This window comes from Trachurus trachurus (assembly GCF_905171665.1).
Source record: "Trachurus trachurus genome assembly, chromosome: 3".
Lineage (NCBI taxonomy): Eukaryota > Metazoa > Chordata > Actinopteri > Carangiformes > Carangidae > Trachurus > Trachurus trachurus.
The window spans coordinates 38,505,746-38,523,065 of record NC_139893.1 but is presented as its reverse complement, the minus strand read 5'-3'; the positions used below and the strand labels follow the sequence as shown (position 1 = coordinate 38,523,065).

The 17,320-nt window shown below is 42.6% G+C and overlaps 1 protein-coding gene across 1 annotated transcript in view; it reads left to right on the top strand.

The window, feature by feature from the left end:
- The window catches only part of chsy1 (chondroitin sulfate synthase 1), a 94,083-nt gene extending 80,872 nt beyond the window's left edge, over nt 1-13,211 (top strand). The window contains exon 3 of the mRNA XM_083997505.1: nt 11,337-13,211. Coding sequence (XP_083853631.1) covers nt 11,337-12,929 — 1,593 coding nt within the window. The 3' untranslated portion in view covers nt 12,930-13,211. The remainder of the gene's footprint in view (nt 1-11,336) is intronic.
- The last annotated feature ends 4,109 nt before the right edge of the window (nt 13,212-17,320 follow it).

The following is a 17,320-nucleotide window of genomic DNA, read 5'->3' as shown; positions in this document are numbered from 1 at the left end:
ATGCGAAATTGTCCCGAAAAAAGACAAGAAGACAGTTGGTATCCATTTGCAACCGTTATATGAACATGCACTTTTTCATGCACAATTTCAATTTTGGGTGAACTATCCCTTTAAGCTCATTGTGTTTGTTTATACTTGTGATGTAGATCGGACCACATTTAATCACCAATTAATGCAGAAAACTAAGAGATTCCAAAGGGCTCACATACTTTTTCTTGCCACCGTATACATAAACTGATTGAACTGTTGTGTGTTTGTATTTGCTATACTCCTATATTCTCATATAAGAGACCTTCTTTTTGTGATGATAATAAGGCTGACATATATGGCAACATCACTCGGTGTATGTGTCATAGATGTGTAATCATATGCAATAAGCAGCCGTGCTTCTCTGTGCTGTGTTTTTTGTTGTTTTGGTTTTTTTTGGATCTCTTGAGCGTTTCCAGACTGAAGAGCGATTCTCTGCAGAGAATCAATTTCAAGGCATTAGCCTGTGTGAATGCAGCAGTGTGTTTGTTTAGGTTGTGAACCCCTGCAGGATAAATGGCATCATTTCAGCAGTGTGGAGTCGCAGCGTGGGCTCAGGCTGCCTTCACCGGTCTGGCATCTCCCTCCACTTGAGATAACTCTGCCCTCTCTCATTGACTGTGTTATTGGTTTGATAACACCGTCTCTCTGGCTCCGCTTCGATTATCCTGTTTGTATTGACTCACTTTGAATGTGTGGGTTACGTAACGGGGCGGTGGACACGTTTCCAAGATGAAGACGTATGTAGATAGAGGAGAGGTAGAGGAGAGAAAAAAAGTCTTCACAGTGTAAAGAGTTAACACAGCATGTTTAAAATGAGTTGTGTAAGCAGCTTCTGCTTCTCATCCAGAGTCTGACCTGAAACACAAAAGGTTTCAGCTTCCAGCGGGAACTTGTGACTTACCTTTTGTCTCCACGGCGTCGGAGAACCCGCTTTAGTCGATGGGATGCGAGGTTAACGGCTGTAAAGGAATCGCACTAATGAGTCGTGAGTTGCAACCGTGACCACAAGAAGTGGAGGTCAGATAATTAGGAAGCGGGCTAATGATGGTGAAGCCGCAGGAGAGAGACATAAACATCCTGAGCGATTGGCTGTCAGCTGATGACCAGCGGTGTTAACCTGCTGGATACAGTCTGAGCCCCCAGCATCTCTCTCTACCCAGCTACCTGGAAAAACACTGGTTGGGTCAACATCAACCTTTGTCCCATGAATAACATCAGTGGCAGAGGCTGAACCGAACTCAACGCCTTCACATTCTGGTGACAGCTTCAGCACCACCAAGATGTTTAGATGATAAATTAATGACAACAATATTTCATGCATAGTATCAGTTTAAGAAACAAAGTATATATTTTTTATATATATATATTTATATTTATTTATATATATTTTATTAACTATGGAATGATTTCAATATCCACATTGTGAGCAGAAAGTCCCAAACTGTTAAAGGGATAGTTCACCCAAAATTCAAATTCCACTCATTATCTACTCACCCTCATGTCAACTAAGAGCTGTGAGAATTTTCAGAGTCCTCCATCCCTTCTCTGAGTTACGGGGGGGTCCGCGCAGCAGTATTTGTCCATATAATGGTTGTGAATGGATACCAACTTTCTTCGTCCAAAAAGACACACCAAAAAACATCCATCGCTTGTCTGTAATGTCCCTCTTGTATTGAAGCCCTGACATGAGAAATTGTTCCGAAAAAAATTAAATAAGTCTATGTTTTAAGCTTATTTGTAGCGGAAGCTCCCAGTGTCTCAGTTCACTGCTCTTCCTGTGTGAATGCAAATCTCGCGTGATTTGCACTGACCGGCGGAACAATTTCTCATGTCGGGGCTTCAATACAAGAGGGACATTACAGACGAGCAGTATGGAGGTATTTGGATGTTTTTTGGTGTGTCTTTTTGGACGAAGAAAGTTGATATCCATTCACAACCATTAGTTGACATGAGGGTGAGTAGATAATGAGTGAAATTTGAATTTTGGGTGAACTATCCCTTTAACTGAGCTGAGATGAGACGAGATAAATCTCTGTTTGTCCGGCATAGGGAAAAGTGGACGGAGCAGAAAAGAACCAGGTGCTAAAAATGTGATAGTTTATGAAACTAATGTAAAACTAAGTAGTTATAGGAACACAAAAAATGCTAAATAAAAATAGAGACAATAATACATTATGCACAGTCATGATATTACTCAGCTCTGTGTCTAATCTCAGGAGCAGGAAGCTCTTTGTGTATGCAGGTATTCACAAATCATAAAGATTGATAACATACAGGGCAGGAAGAGATTAAAAAAAACTCACAGAGCTAATGTGAAGCCTCCACCTATAGGTAATTTAAAAATGTAAAGAAATGCACAGTGTCACTGTGACCTTTATAAAGCCATGAGAAAGTCACAGAACAAACTTCCTTCACAGAAAAACATTGTGTGTTCCCTCTCTCTGCACAAATAATACCAGATAATGTGTCGTACTCATCCAATTAAAACTGATTAAAAGAATCGCAAGTGCAATTTCCTGCATCATCCCAGAGCACAACAACAAGAAGCACTGTGTGTGGACTCTCCCAGCAGACTATGAAGAGAAGACTGAGCTAGATAACACTGCTGTGGCTCCATCCTCACAGATTAACATGAAATAGATAATGAACTAAATCACTTCTTTTTTAAATAGTTTAGAAGTAGCCTATACCTTAACATTTCTACATCACTCTTAACCCGTCACTTCTGCATCGATGATAGCACACTGTGATCAGAAACACCAGCAAACCTACACTATGTTTATACTGGTATTATATGTGTAGCATTACAAATACTCAATATGTGTACAGTGCAACATGGTAAAGATGATCAGTCGTTCATTATCAATATTTAAAGGGACATTGTGTAACTTCTCTATTCATGAAAATCGATTATTTGGTTACGTGCAGCGGCTGTCGTCCGTCTGCCGTCTGCCCAATTTCACGTGAATGCAGCATGAAAAATACGACTGAGTTGAATGAATGAATAAATACTTTATTTCAAACATGTGAATAACATATTACACTTGAAGCACTAGTCGATAAAAACCTTTGTATGTTTGAAAAGGAGTAGGAAGAAGCATTAGCTTATTAATTCCTGCCCCTTCTCCACCTAGTACCTAGTACTTTAGGTTATCTTACTTCCTGTATATCCTGTTTTTGTTTTTGTTTTTTTTGTTTGTTTTTTTTAAAAAACAAGCCAGTCTCTGGCTATCAGTTGCTTGCGATATACAACCGCAACACTAGATGGGAGGAATTCCTACACAATGTACCTTTAAATGCAAAATAATAATACACAAAATGCCTAAAAAACAAGTTAAAGTGAAAGTGCTGCCTCTCGTACACAGGCATTGTTTTGTGTTTGGAGGGGAAGCTTTCTGAGTGGTTGCTCATGCAGCATCCTGGTGCTCTGAAGGCAGCGCTGGGCTCAGGACTTCCATTAAGGACAAGGTTACAGTGTGTTGTGATTGGCAGGCCGCCCTCTTTTAGGTGCAGAGGAGCACAGGTTAAAGCCGTGGAAAAGCAAAGAGCTGGCCTGGCAGTTCCTGTGATCGCATTCAGCTTCAGGTATCGTTTTCCGTAGCTCTCAGGCACGTCCTGTCTCACCCCCCCACCCCACCCCCATCCCCCCACCCTAGTGCGGCCTTTTTCCCCCCAGGGATCAGGCCTGTGGGCCACATTCCAGAGCCTTCCTCTCAAATTAGACTCTCTGGGCGCTGCAGCCGTTCCGATGCGCCCTTCCTTCACCGAGAGGCGACAACACAGACCCTGCCTTCTTGACCGCGGCTCAGATCCTGCCAGCGGCTGCAAAACAGCTGTCCCACTGTTCACACTTTTAGCCTCCTGCAATTTGAGGAACAGTAGGTTTGTAAAGCTCCGGCAGGTCTGCAGTAAACACTCACAGCCACTCACTGGACTGTGTAGTGCATGTGTGTGTGTGTGATGTTGTGCTGCGCAAGGCCCGGAGGCCCTTCGACCGCAGCGTGCATCACAGAATACAGGAGAACACGTGCACATGAACGGCTCTGGTGCAGGGGGTTCGCTTTAGAGATAAAAACCAATAACTGATCTAACAAAAGCGCAATGTGAAGAGGGAAACGACACATTAATATGCACACGCTGTGAATGCAGCCTTAATTTGTTTATTTATTATTTAATTCACAGACAAATGAGCACCAGACTTAATCTCCTTATTGACAGAAACCATTGAAGTAGGTTTACACACCACTGGGCTAATTAATAGCTACCTGGAGCCTTTGTATCTGATTGTAAAGAGCCTTTTACAATAAGCTGGCTCACCGCCCTGTGTCGTCCTCCATCCTCTTATCTCCCCTCCCCTCCCCCGCCGCCGCCGAGGAGAGCAGGAGGGACGACCACAACTTGACTCACTCTCACACAGACAGACTCAACTGTCATGTACAGATATTAGCCCGATACAGAGAAAATACAGCTTCAGTGTGTGCACTGTAAATTGTAACGTGTTGTTTCAACTTAAAAATACGAGTGAAAGGGCTGCCTTAAAATTTCAAGTTAAGTGAAAGAAAATAATTTGTTATCTAGGTTAAATATTCCTTGTTGGGTAAACACCTGTGTTAGTTTGGGTTGATTTATCTTTCATAATTGATTTAACTCATTCAGGTAGTTGTTTGAATCTGAAATGGTCAGTTGTATTAACCTTAGGTTTCAGTTAAGTTAACTTGGATTTGTCAATAGATTAAACTATTTAGGATAGTTGTCTGAACTAGCAAATCTGTTTCATTTCAACTAAAACTGTGAGTTGTGTTAATCTCTTATGTCAGTTAACTTGACTTGGATTTATTAATTGATTGAACTGCTTGGTTGTTATTTGAATTTGCAAATCTATCTTAGTTTAATTAAAAGTGTCAGGTCATTTGAATTAAATTAATCAATCATTTGAACTTATCCAAGATTTCTTTGAACTTTGAGCATGTTTGCTTCAAAGAGAAATATGACAAACAACAATTAACATGAAGCCAGTTAAACATTTATTGGAGCACACACCTGTCAAGATTTACTGAACCTCCTTCAAATTTACAGCATTGCAAGTATTATGTGACAATACTGCCATATAAGAGAACAAATGGCCACAAAGATCAAGAATAACATTCTCGTCCAACACCACAGGACATACAGATCAAGACTTGCTCCAACTAATGTTAAAACATTTGAAGTCATTCAGAAAGTCCTGATGAACATCGGTGGAGGACAGTGTTCCTCACTTGTGCATGGTTTCAGAAACAGACTCCTGCGGAAAACCATGTGAGATTGTGCTCGGATGACTCGTCTAGCTCTGGACTCATGTTAAAATTGTCTGGTATTCAAGTCAGTTCATATTTTGCTGTCTATTTTTTGTAGCATTTGCAAATGCTATTTTCTGTTAAATGAGCAGGAACACAGCAGACCATTTCTGCCAGTCAAAGAGAAAAGACCCCCCTCCCCAGAGCCAAATTTGAGTTTAAAAAAAAGTCAAATTGATGAGAAAATGTCCAAATTATGAAATTTAAAATTTGAGTTAAACGTAAAAAAAAATTACGAGGGTCAGAACGTCCCCTGAATACCATGGGAACATTTTTTTTCTTTTCACAGGCAGAAATGGTCTTTCATACAGATAGAACTGCAGACAGTTTACAAAGTGCCATGTTCAAGGCAAAAGATGGACCTATTTCCATGACACTCAGTTCATCTGCAAAGGTCCATACAGTATACTGTAGTTATTTGAAGATCTTCACGATCATTGATAGTTGTTGTTTTTTGTGTCTGGTTTTTGACAATTTTGCATCAAAAAGTGTTGTCTTTGTATTCAAGACACAGCAATTTAAACATTTGATTTGGTTGAAAAATTTAATTCAACAAATGTGAGATGCTGAGTAGTGTGCACATTTATGCATTTAACATTTTCAGTTTTATGGTGACAGGAATGTGTGCAGTTCAAGAAAATGTTACACATCTAAAGCTACTCATTTATTTGTATCGACAAATTGATACTTGGAATGTTCAGTTTTTGATTGTATGAAGGAAGATGATGACAGGCTTGCCGTGTCTAGAGTTGAGTCTGTGTGGTATTCAGAAGACTTGGTGTGCACTTTCAAAGTTGCTTTATCTTTAGGAAGCTCCAACATGCTACTTAAATTGCACAGTTCATTGTCGAACTCGGGGTCCTGATACTGAATCACAAGGTCGCCCTCCAGTCCCAGTTTGGTCTTCAGGATTGAGCAGAAGTCATGAACAGTCTCCGGCAAGGTGTCAATGGTCACCGTTCTTATGTCATTTTCGCTCAAGATGATGCGCAGCAGCATGATGAAACTGAAATGAAAATAAAATCCACATAAATTACATAATTCCACAATTGGATTGAGTGTGGTCACATTAATAGAATTCAAAATATGATCAGGTCTTTGAAGTGTCTGTTATTTATTTGTGCATTGAAGTATCATTCTGAACTCATACTTGTTGATATGTGCACTGAAATGAAAAGGGGTGCTGCTCAGGTAGGCAGTGTGCCTCGGGTGTATATCATTCCATGAATATCACTTTGGCCCCACGACGGACATTTTTGTCCAATGAGGGACATTTTAATCATTTTTCCATAACTTTCACTGAAAAACTTACCACTATTTCTAGATTTTTTAAAAACATGTGTGCAAAAGTGGGGGGCTTATGAGCTTTAAAAAAAACAACAACAACAATACCTTAATGTACAGAAATGCCTTTGATGAAACCACGAGTCGGCCTTGCACGGTGTATGCTGACAATGGGGTGTAGTGGTTCAGGTCTTCAGGTTCAGCTACCGTCAGTTGAGCAGGGTCTCTCTTGCAGACTTGAACTGTCTTGTACTCTGTCGTCGACTTCTGACCGAAACACACACAAACACGACAGAAGCTATGAGCTGATGCTCCAAACTTTAACTGAATAAATAGAAATTACACTTTTAACAAATTGAAAACCATGTGTGCAAAAGTGGGGGGCTTATGGGCTTTAAAAAAAACAATACCTTAATGTACAAGAAATCCCTGAAACCACGAGTCGGCCTTGCACAGTGTATGCCGACAATGGGATGTAGTGGTTCAGCTACCGTCAGTTGAGCAGGGTCTCTCTTGCAGACTTGAACCATCTTGTACTTTGTCGTCGACGTCTGACTGAAACACACACACACGACAGAAGCTAGGAGCTGATGCTCTAAACACGACAGAAGCTATGAGCTGATGCTCTAAACCTTCACTGACTGAATAAATACAAATTACATTTTTAACAAACTGAAAACCATGTGTGCAAAAGTGGGGGGCTTAAGACCTTAAAAAAAAAAAACAATACCTTAATGTACAGGAAATGCCTTCGGTGAAACCAGAAGTCGGCCTTGCACGGTGTATGCTGACAATGGGATGTAGTGGTTCAGGTCTTCAGGTTCGGCTACCGTCAGTTGAGCAGGGTCTCTCTTGCAGACTTCGTAACATCGTAAGTGCTCCAAATACCAAGCTGAGAAAGGTTCCGGAAGAAAAAATAGCTTGTTGCAAACAAGCAACACATGGGTAATCTTACAAAAATCATTTCATATTTCTTGTTCTAGCACCCTTTCTATGATTTCCTGTGATCTCACAACAACCTGACCCCCAGGTTAAAGCAGAAGTAAGCGATCCGGTCGTTTTGGCTAATGCTGCGTTCCAGGCAGGCTTTTGAAACCGTAAATTGCAGCTTCAAGTCACAACTTACGACTTTGTAGCGTTCCAGGCAACCCACTCGTGTTTTTCCGACCTGTTTTACCGGTGAAAGTCACTATAACGGCCACTCGTAACTTCTGACCCGTGAACTCGTACCAGATCGAACTGGTACCACTTCACGGTCGGAAAAATACGAGTTTCCTTGAACGCACCATAACAGTCCTCGTCCCAACGTCACCACATTCACGGCGTTCCTTGGCTGCACACACAGCCCTACATGCCGTTCTCTCTCCTCATTGGATAAAAACTGTAGGATACGATAAATGTTTTCTCCTCGGCGCAGAGCAGAGTGACTGACAGACCCGTGTTTCGGTCCAAACACTCTATGTAAGTGATTGCTGTCGGAAGATATAACTATTTAAGACTTATATTAACACAAATATATCACTTACTTCTGCTTTAAGAACCGCTAATACAATGTACTGACAAACATAATTAATCATTTGTTGTTTGCATATCTTAACATTTCACCCATAAAACGTGCATGAAAGTTTCAAGAGCACTTTATTACTACTCAGAGAGAATTCTGATTATTTGAAGTGTGGTTATCAGGTACTTATATATAGTCGAGTATTACCTTTCATAGATGGCATTCAGCAGGGCCCGTAATGGAGAAGCAGCACGAGTACTGGTGCAGGAAGCTCCGCAACATACTGCTGAGGACAGTCAATAACAAAATGTATTTAAAATCTTAAGAGATTAAGTTTTAATTTTTTTTTAAACAAAAATGAACATAAGCTAGATATAGATATAGATAGATATAGATCAACTTGAACATTCACAATAATAAAATATTACAAAACAACTTCTATGAAATATTCTTTACTTTATTCCCCCATTAGTCCATCCAAAGCGTATCATAAGCTGTGGTATAAGAAACTGGAATATCACCATTTGACTGAAGCAATGTGTATTGCGTAACAGCAGGTAACGTATTGTAGACTTCAGCAAGAACCAGGGTTCCTACAGCTTAAGCCAACTTAAATTTAAGACGTTTAAATGCTGCTTTAAATGAAATTTAAGACCGACTTCACAATAATCACAAATGCAAAAAAAAACGTCACCACATCTAGGCTATAGGGTTTAGGGACAATTTTACCCACTTTCCTATGTGGTCCAAGGTAAAGTGACTGCTACATGAATGATTGGGGGGAGAAAAAAAACTTCTCTATGTCAGAATTTTACCAATTATTTTGAGATTTGAGACTAATTATAATCATAAAATCCCACTTACCAAGTGTTAACATTTTTAAGACCTTTGAAAAATTGATTTAAGACATTTTAATGCCAATTAAGGCCTTGTTTTTAGATTAATTAATTCAATGCCTTTTAAGACTTTTTAAGGATCCATAAGAACCCTGAAGAACAGCTGCTGTTGCTTTAGCACTGCTCATGTTAGTCACACTGGGCAAACACAAAAAAAAAACAAAAAAAGGCAAAAAAAAAAAAAAAAGGCTTTTAATACATACACACAGCCTAGACGCCCCCTCCTAGCACTGCTAACTTTGCTAATTTAGCTACACCTGAAAAACACACGGTTGTTCTTTTTCTACACTGGACACATTCGTTTTTTTCCCGCTGCACGCGCACACACACCTAACACCCCCCCCCCCCCCCCCCCCCACCCCCCCACCTAACACACACACACACCTCGTTAATTCACGGCAACTGAATAAATAAATACCGAGCAAACTCACCAAACGCCAAAAACATAATTACCCTCACACTTATATCCCTTATCAAACCAAAAAATACAACAGTAAACCTGTTAAATTCAAGTTTCTCCCATGCACTTATCAAAGACTAAATTAGCTTAAAGTTAGCTTTAAAAGTAGGCTATATCACCTTGTTAAACCACATAAACTCGACAGAAAAACAAAAGAAAACTCACCAAATACTTGTCGACTCGTTTTTCCCACACTGCTCTGTCTGTGTCGTCGGAATAAATCCTGAATTCAGCCAGTGAAAGTTTTACCTCCGAAGAAACATGCGGTGGACAATGCCCTCCAACTTGCGTCCAAAATGGAGGAAGGGAGGAAAGGAGCACATGTTCACCTGCTCGCAGCTGCATTCCCACAATGCATTTCAAGAAAAGCGCGATGACGCAGCCGTTTTTATCCCCAAAGTCAAGTTGACTTACATTTCTAATTCAGTTGGGCCTGGATTTTCAAATTAGCATTTATTTTGTAGTTGAGACGTTTTTAACTAATAATTTCATGTTATTATAACAACCTCAGTAATCATGTGTCCTAATGACATAGAATAATATGTTAAGATAACAAACAGACAAAATCACAATTTACAGTGTGTGTGTGTGTGTGTGTGTGTGTGTGTGTGGAGCTGCAGCAACTCACCCACACCCTCTTGTAAACTGGCAGGGAGGAGGAGGAGGAGGGGGAGAAAGGGCAGAGTTTGAGTTTGGAGTGGCAGTGAAAGCACCGTATTATTGGACCTAATTATAGTATTGGTTTGTTAGAGTGACCATGACAGTAATTAAATGTAACACATCAGCTGACAGCTGGACAGACATCACTGTGTCTGATATGATCTGAAGAACATGTAGTGTAAACAGGATGATAGCTACGGTACATCCTGTATCATCCTGTATCCAGAATATAGGCGGATGTATTATCATGATTTGTAGTTTTTGAATGAGGCAATGCACAATTTCTTTCATGGATTAATAAAGTATTTTGGATTCTGATTTTTTTGACATTTCCTGGAAGCATTTTTCTCAGAGCCATCGCTGCTTGAACGTTCAGATGCACTAGTTGCTGCCACCAATGGCACTTACACACTGCACTTTATGATGACACTACTATTTACTACTACTAGTCACTTTTTTGAATGTGTATAGTAGGCTATACGTTCTCATGTCTTTAAACATGTCGTCTTTTGTTTTATTGTCTTTTAAAGGGATATAGCAGTAGGTTCATTACTTTTAATTGTCGGTGCAAGCTGTTTTTAGATCGGCGGGGCAGAGACGTGAGCTGCTCAGCTAACGCAATGGAGTCATATGGTATTTCCGGCTTTCCCGCATCAAACTCATCAAATACACAATCCAACAAATCCACAACGCTCTGGTGGACAAGTTGAGATCTGCACATTCACCACACTATGAGATAACAGAATGTTACGAGACAGAGTTGTTTTCGAGGCAAATGCAACTTGGCATCTTTGTCCATGAGAGTGTTTTGGAGTTGTTGGATTGTGTATTTAGTTTGATGACGGAAACATAGAAATAACGTGCAGCTCACATCTTTCCCCCGCCGATCGAAAAACAGCTAGTACCGACAATTAAAGGTAACACACCTACCCCTAAAGCTATAGGGATTATGGTAATGGCCAAATTTGCCAAAATATTGAAATATCCCTGTAAGCACCAAGTTGTACCCCTAATTTTGTCCATACAATGACAATAAAGGATATCTGATTGCTGCTGCTCATCTCTTTGCCTTTGTTTGCATTCTGATTGGAATAAAAATGTGATAATGAAGATGAAGATGCAGGTTCTAGTGGCGCTAACACGGGTTTCTCCTTCTGTCTCCACAGATGCAGCAGCTGTTCTACGAGAACTACGAGCCCAACAAGAAGGGCTACATCCGAGATCTCCACAACAGCAAGATCCACCGGGCCATCACCCTCCACCCCAACAAGAACCCTCCCTACCAGTACCGGCTGCACAGCTACATGCTCAGCCGCAAGATCGCCGACCTGCGCCACAGGACCATCGAGCTGCACCGGGAGATCGTCCAGATGGGGCGCTACGGGGCGGCCGAGCCCAGCCGGGACGACCTGCAGCTGGGAATGCCGCCCTCCTTCATGCGCTTCCACCCGCGGCAGAGGGAGGAGGTCCTGGAGTGGGAGTTCCTCACGGGAAAGTACCTCTTCTCGTCCAACGACGGTCAGCCGCCTCGCCGCGGGATGGACTCCTCCCAGAGGCAAGCCCTGGACGACATCATCATGCAGGTGATGGAGATGATCAACGCCAACGCCAAGACGCGGGGCCGCGTCATCGACTTCAAAGAAATCCAGTACGGCTACCGGAGGGTCAACCCTCTGTACGGGGCCGAGTACGTGCTGGATCTGCTGCTGCTGTACAAGAAGCACAAAGGAAAGACCATGACGGTTCCCGTGAGGAGGCACGCCTACCTGCAGCAGACCTTCAGCCAGATCCAGTTCAGAGAGGAGGAGGAGATGGACGCTCGAGCTCTGGCCAGCCACATCAACAAGGAGTCGGACTCGCTCTCCTTCCTGTCCAACTCCCTGAAGATGCTGGTTCCCTTCAAGCTGGCCACCTCGGGGCAGGACCAGCGGGAACCCAAGGAGAAGAAAGTCAACATCCTGGTCCCCCTGTCGGGACGCTACGACATCTTCGTGCGCTTCATGGCCAACTTCGAGCGAGTGTGCCTGATCCCCAACCAGAACGTTAAGCTGGTGATCCTGCTCTTCAGCACGGACAACAACACGGAGCAGGTGAAGCAGGTGGAGCTGATGAGGGAGTACCACCTGAAGTATCCCCGGGCGGAGATGGAGATCAAGCCGGTGGCCGGCTCCTTCTCCAGGGCTCTGGCTCTGGAGGTGGGCTCCTTGCACTTCTCCAACGACTCCCTGCTCTTCTACTGCGACGTGGACCTGCTCTTCAGCAGCGACTTCCTCAAGCGATGTCGGAGCAACACCGGCCTCGGGGAGCAGACCTACTTCCCCATCATCTTCAGCCAGTACGACCCCAAAGTGGTGTACGCCGGGAAGGTCCCCAGCAACAACAACTACGTCTTCACCTCCAAGACGGGCCTGTGGAGGAACTACGGCTTCGGGATCGTGTGCGTCTACAAGGGGGACCTGGTCCAGGCCGGGGGCTTCGACACCTCCATACAGGGCTGGGGGCTGGAGGACGTGGACCTTTTTAATAAATTTGTCCAGTCGGGGATTAAGTTGTTCAGGAGTACAGACACGGGGATAGTGCACGTCCACCACCCGGTCGTATGCGATCCCAACCTGGAGGCCAAGCAGTATAAGATGTGTCTGGGCTCCAAAGCTTCGTCGCACGGCTCCACCCAGCAGCTGGCCGAGCTCTGGCTGGAGAAGAACGACCTCAGCTTCAGGAGACTGGCCAGCAATAACGGCTCAGTCAGGACGGTGTGAGCAGTGGGGGGGGCCGGGGCTGCAGACTTGTCACACTGAACCCTGAACCCCTCTCCGTTTTGCTCATTTCCTCCTCTTAGTGGTGTTTTCACTACCTAATTTATTTTTTACTGAAATGAAATGAAAAGACTTCACATGGATATCTCTTGAAAACATTTTTTTTTAAATAAAAGAAAACATACAGAAACGCCGCGACGAACAAATTCACAGACAGTCTCTGGTGGGCCCTTGTACATGTTTTTGATCGACGACAAGAAGGAATATGAACCGGTGTTCTGGTGCGAGGCCAATACATGTTACCTGGCTGTCGGGGCGGTGGGGGGTGTGGGTGGGTGGGTGGGGGTGGGGGGGGCAGGGATTACTCACGTGTACCTCAGTGACGTACACCGCCATGGCCCTTAAGTATTCCATTTGTCTCGTACGCAGAAAACAGACAAACGCACGTCCACGTACTCTCAGACCAGCAGTGCTCGAGAACATAACTCAACTATTGATTGTGAATGTTTACAACAGAAACACTTCATCAATGAAAACTCCAATGATAGCTATCTGAGTGAGTCCTGAGGGCCGTTCCATCTGATTTATCTTTTGATTTTTACAGTGGTTTTACTTTTTTTTTTTTTTTTTTTTCCAGTTCGCTTTTATGGTTTTGGTAAATACGACATAACACTGTTACTGTTGTTTTTTTTGTTCGTTTTTTTTTTTTGTATTTTCCTTTTATTATTAATTTCTGTGAACCCAACTGCTGGATTTGATATCTGCAATTCATCTTTTGCTGTCTAATTTATTGAATTTGCAGGCTCCATTTTCTACTCTCTTGACTGTTTAAATATGTATATTGGAAAGATTGTGTAACCATGTCAGTTGTGGGATAGTTTTCATGTTTTCTTAAACTCATTATCACCAAAGAGTTTTGCACAGTCTGCTTTAGGTATCATGTTGCCTGCCTGCGAGTGTGTGCGTGCGTATGAATGTGTGAGTGAGTGTGTGTGTGTGTGTGTGTGTGTAGGTGGCTGGGTGTTGTTTTTGCAGGTACAAACATGAAACTGGCTGTATAATGGAGAGTAAAACACAAAAGCTCTATGTATCTATCCCGGGCCTTTCTGATGGTTCTGGCGGGTGAAGCAGGAACCAGTCTGGCCTTTTTTTATTCCAGTGGGTTGAAATGGGAGCAGCGCTCTGGTCGGCCCGGCTCAAGTCACACATTGCTGTCTCTTTCTATAAAATCCTGTCATGTATGTTGAAATGATAATAATAAAAAAAAAAAAGAAAAGTGTTGTGGCTGGTCCCAGTCTACAGAGGTGTGGCTTCAGCTGTGATGTGACAACCCACCACGTCGTCCGGCCCCTGTGTTACAGGTTTGAGGGCGAAACATTTTCTCATGGCAGACATCACTGAATCACTGTCCTGCTCCGGCCCGCGTGGCTCAGCGGCAGGTACTGCACGTCGTAGCACTCCATCGGGATTCATAGACTGATGCAACAGGATCAGCGAGTGTGCTGTCATCATAGTTTTGTTGTTTTGTTTTGTTTTTTGTTTGTTTTTTTTAATTTTCTTTTACTTTTGTAATATTTTTTTCTTTCAACTCTGTCCAACTGGGCAATGTTTTCTATTTAAAAACAAAATAAAATGGGGGGAAAAGGATGAAACTTCTACTGTTGTGCTGTTTTTCTCACTTTGTGATGACGTACACACACACATATTTGTATGGCTATCTTTGTGAGGACACTCATTGACATAATGTTTTCCCTAGCCCCTTACCCTAACCTTAACCATCCAAAACAAATACCTAACCTCAACCATTACTCTTAATCAAACTAAAACCTAATTATAATATTAACCTAGTTATTATAAAGTCTTAAACCTCAAACAGCCCTTGGAAGGGCTCTGAGAAAGTGAGGACCAACCAAAATGTCCTCACTTTCCCAAAATGTCCTCACTGTGATGGTTTAAAACTCAAACTGGTCCTCACATGTACAGCTGTACAAGTACACACATACATACTCAGTGAAGATGAGGCAAGGCAAGGCAAGGCAATTTTATTTGTATAGACCGTTTTTACAAACAGTTTGTCTCAAAGGGCTTTACATGGCATCGTAACAACATCCTCTGTCCTTAGACCCTCACATCCACTGAGGAAAAACTCCATAGAAAACCCTTTTAACAGGGAGAAATTGGAGAAACCTCAGGGTGAGCAACAGAGGAGGGATCCCTCACCCAGGACGGGCGGACATGACAAAGATGTTGTTACAGACAAGAAAACATCTTTTACATCTTCAGAATGACAGAAAAGGAAAAGGGCCAGCAGCAGGGGTTTGGCCACCCTGCATAGTTAGTAGCTATAGTCCTCCCCTTTGGAAACTATCACAGTGTGTAAATAGTAAATCTCTTGTCTGACACCTTGGTCAAAGTTATCTGAGAGCTCCAGTCTCCTGGTTTCCCATTGTTTTGCAGGCTGCTGCTTTGTTTCCCTTTTTCAGTCTAAAATTGAAAAAAACAAAAATAATACACTGATATTGATTAAAATATTACAAAAGACAGTTTCATGTTTAACTTGATGCCTTTTGGAGATCATTTCATCTTCCACCTGCTGAACTGATCTTTTATTATTAATTATTGACCAGGGGGCCCAAACGTTTCCATGCCACTGTATATTAGGCTTTTTAATTCTTCCGCAAATGGTAGATGAGCTGCCAGATAAATGAATTTCCCATTGGGGATTAATAAAGACATTTTTATTTCTTATTAACAACAGACCTGTCCGTCTGTTGGTTTAAAACAAACACCTATTTATTTACATATAAAGCCAGAAGCAAGATCAGATCAATAGATTCATTTTAAAGCAGGTGTGAACAGAAGCACTGTGATTGATCACTGAAAACACAGGTTACTATAGGTGTGAATGAGGCCTGACTGGAGCCAGACTCTAGTGGTCATCACAGGAACTGCATTTTTTGTCAGTGTTGATTTTTTTCCAGCCCTGGAGGTCTGCTGCTTGCAGTCAACACAGAACGAACAGGGGATATACAGGAGATGTACTGTTCCTTTACTGTAGTTATTTAGTGTTTTTGATTGTACCTGAGGGTTTGGGTTAGAGTGCCACATAACCCAACCCACTGATCAGAGACAGACAGAGTTGTGGGGGAGGGACATTTGGAGGATGAGTAGTTCTGATGGAGTGTATTGGCTTCTTAACTGATTTGTGCCAAACAAATTTGCAAGTCATCTGTTGTTAACATAGTGAATGAGAAGGGGGGGTCATGATTGTCCCAAAGTGTGTGTGTGTGTGTGTGTGTGTAGGGGGGGGGGCTGGAGCTGTTGCCCACTTTGCCTGTGGGACATTCCTGTACTGGTGATAACAGCCTGTCCTCCTCCAGGCGAACAATCACTTCACAACAGGCTCCAACTGCACAGACTGAGATTGTGCAATTAAAACAATATAAATATCATAAATCTGCTCACTCAGTATAGAGCTGTGAGTGAACTGTGCTGTGAAGCAGGCTGTGTGTTATGTGTGTGTGTGTCAGAGTACACTCCTGCTCCATTCAGCTGTGCTTAGAGAGAGTCACCACTGTCAGGAAGCGCCCGCAGGGACAATAAAGCAGGGCCTCCGCAGCCGGTCCTGGGATAAGTAAATACTCTGCTTTCTGTGTGTCTGCTGCGGCGCTGTAAAGACAAGACAGGGAGGGGGAGGGGAGAGGGGGGTGATGAGATTCCTGACCCTGTTTCAACTGATCAGGACTCTAAAAGGGATTATCATCATTGTTACTTCATTCACCTCACAGAAAGACACATTTGATATGATTAGAACTTAACATTTATGTGGTAGCTAACGTACTGTTTCTGAAACAACACTGAAAGGGATAGTTCAACATTTTGGCAAATTGGCCTATTGCCATAATCCCTAGTTTTAGCAGTAGGTTCGTTACCTTTAATTGTCGGTGCAAGCTATTTTTAGAATGGCAGAGCAGAGCCGTGAGCTGCTCAGAGCTACGCTACGGAGGATAATGGGATTTTCCCTCATCAAACTCATCAAATAGCCTACACAATCCGGAACGTTACAAGACTGATGATGGCTGATGCGTATTCCCTATCACAACTTGTCCACCAGAGCGTTGTGGAGTTGCTGGATTGTGTATTTGATGACTTTGATGAGGGAAACCAAGAAATCCCATGAGCCCCCATAGCGTAGCTCTGAGCAGCTCGCAGCTCTGTTCTGCCGTTCTAAAAATATCTTGCACCGACAATTAAAGGTAACGAACCTACTGCTAAAACTATAGAGATTACGGCAATGGGCCAATTTGCCAAAATGTTGAACTATCCCTTTAACAACTTTTACTTTGTTACTGACTGGGCACATGACTGGAGTGTGTGTGGGGGCCAATCACAGG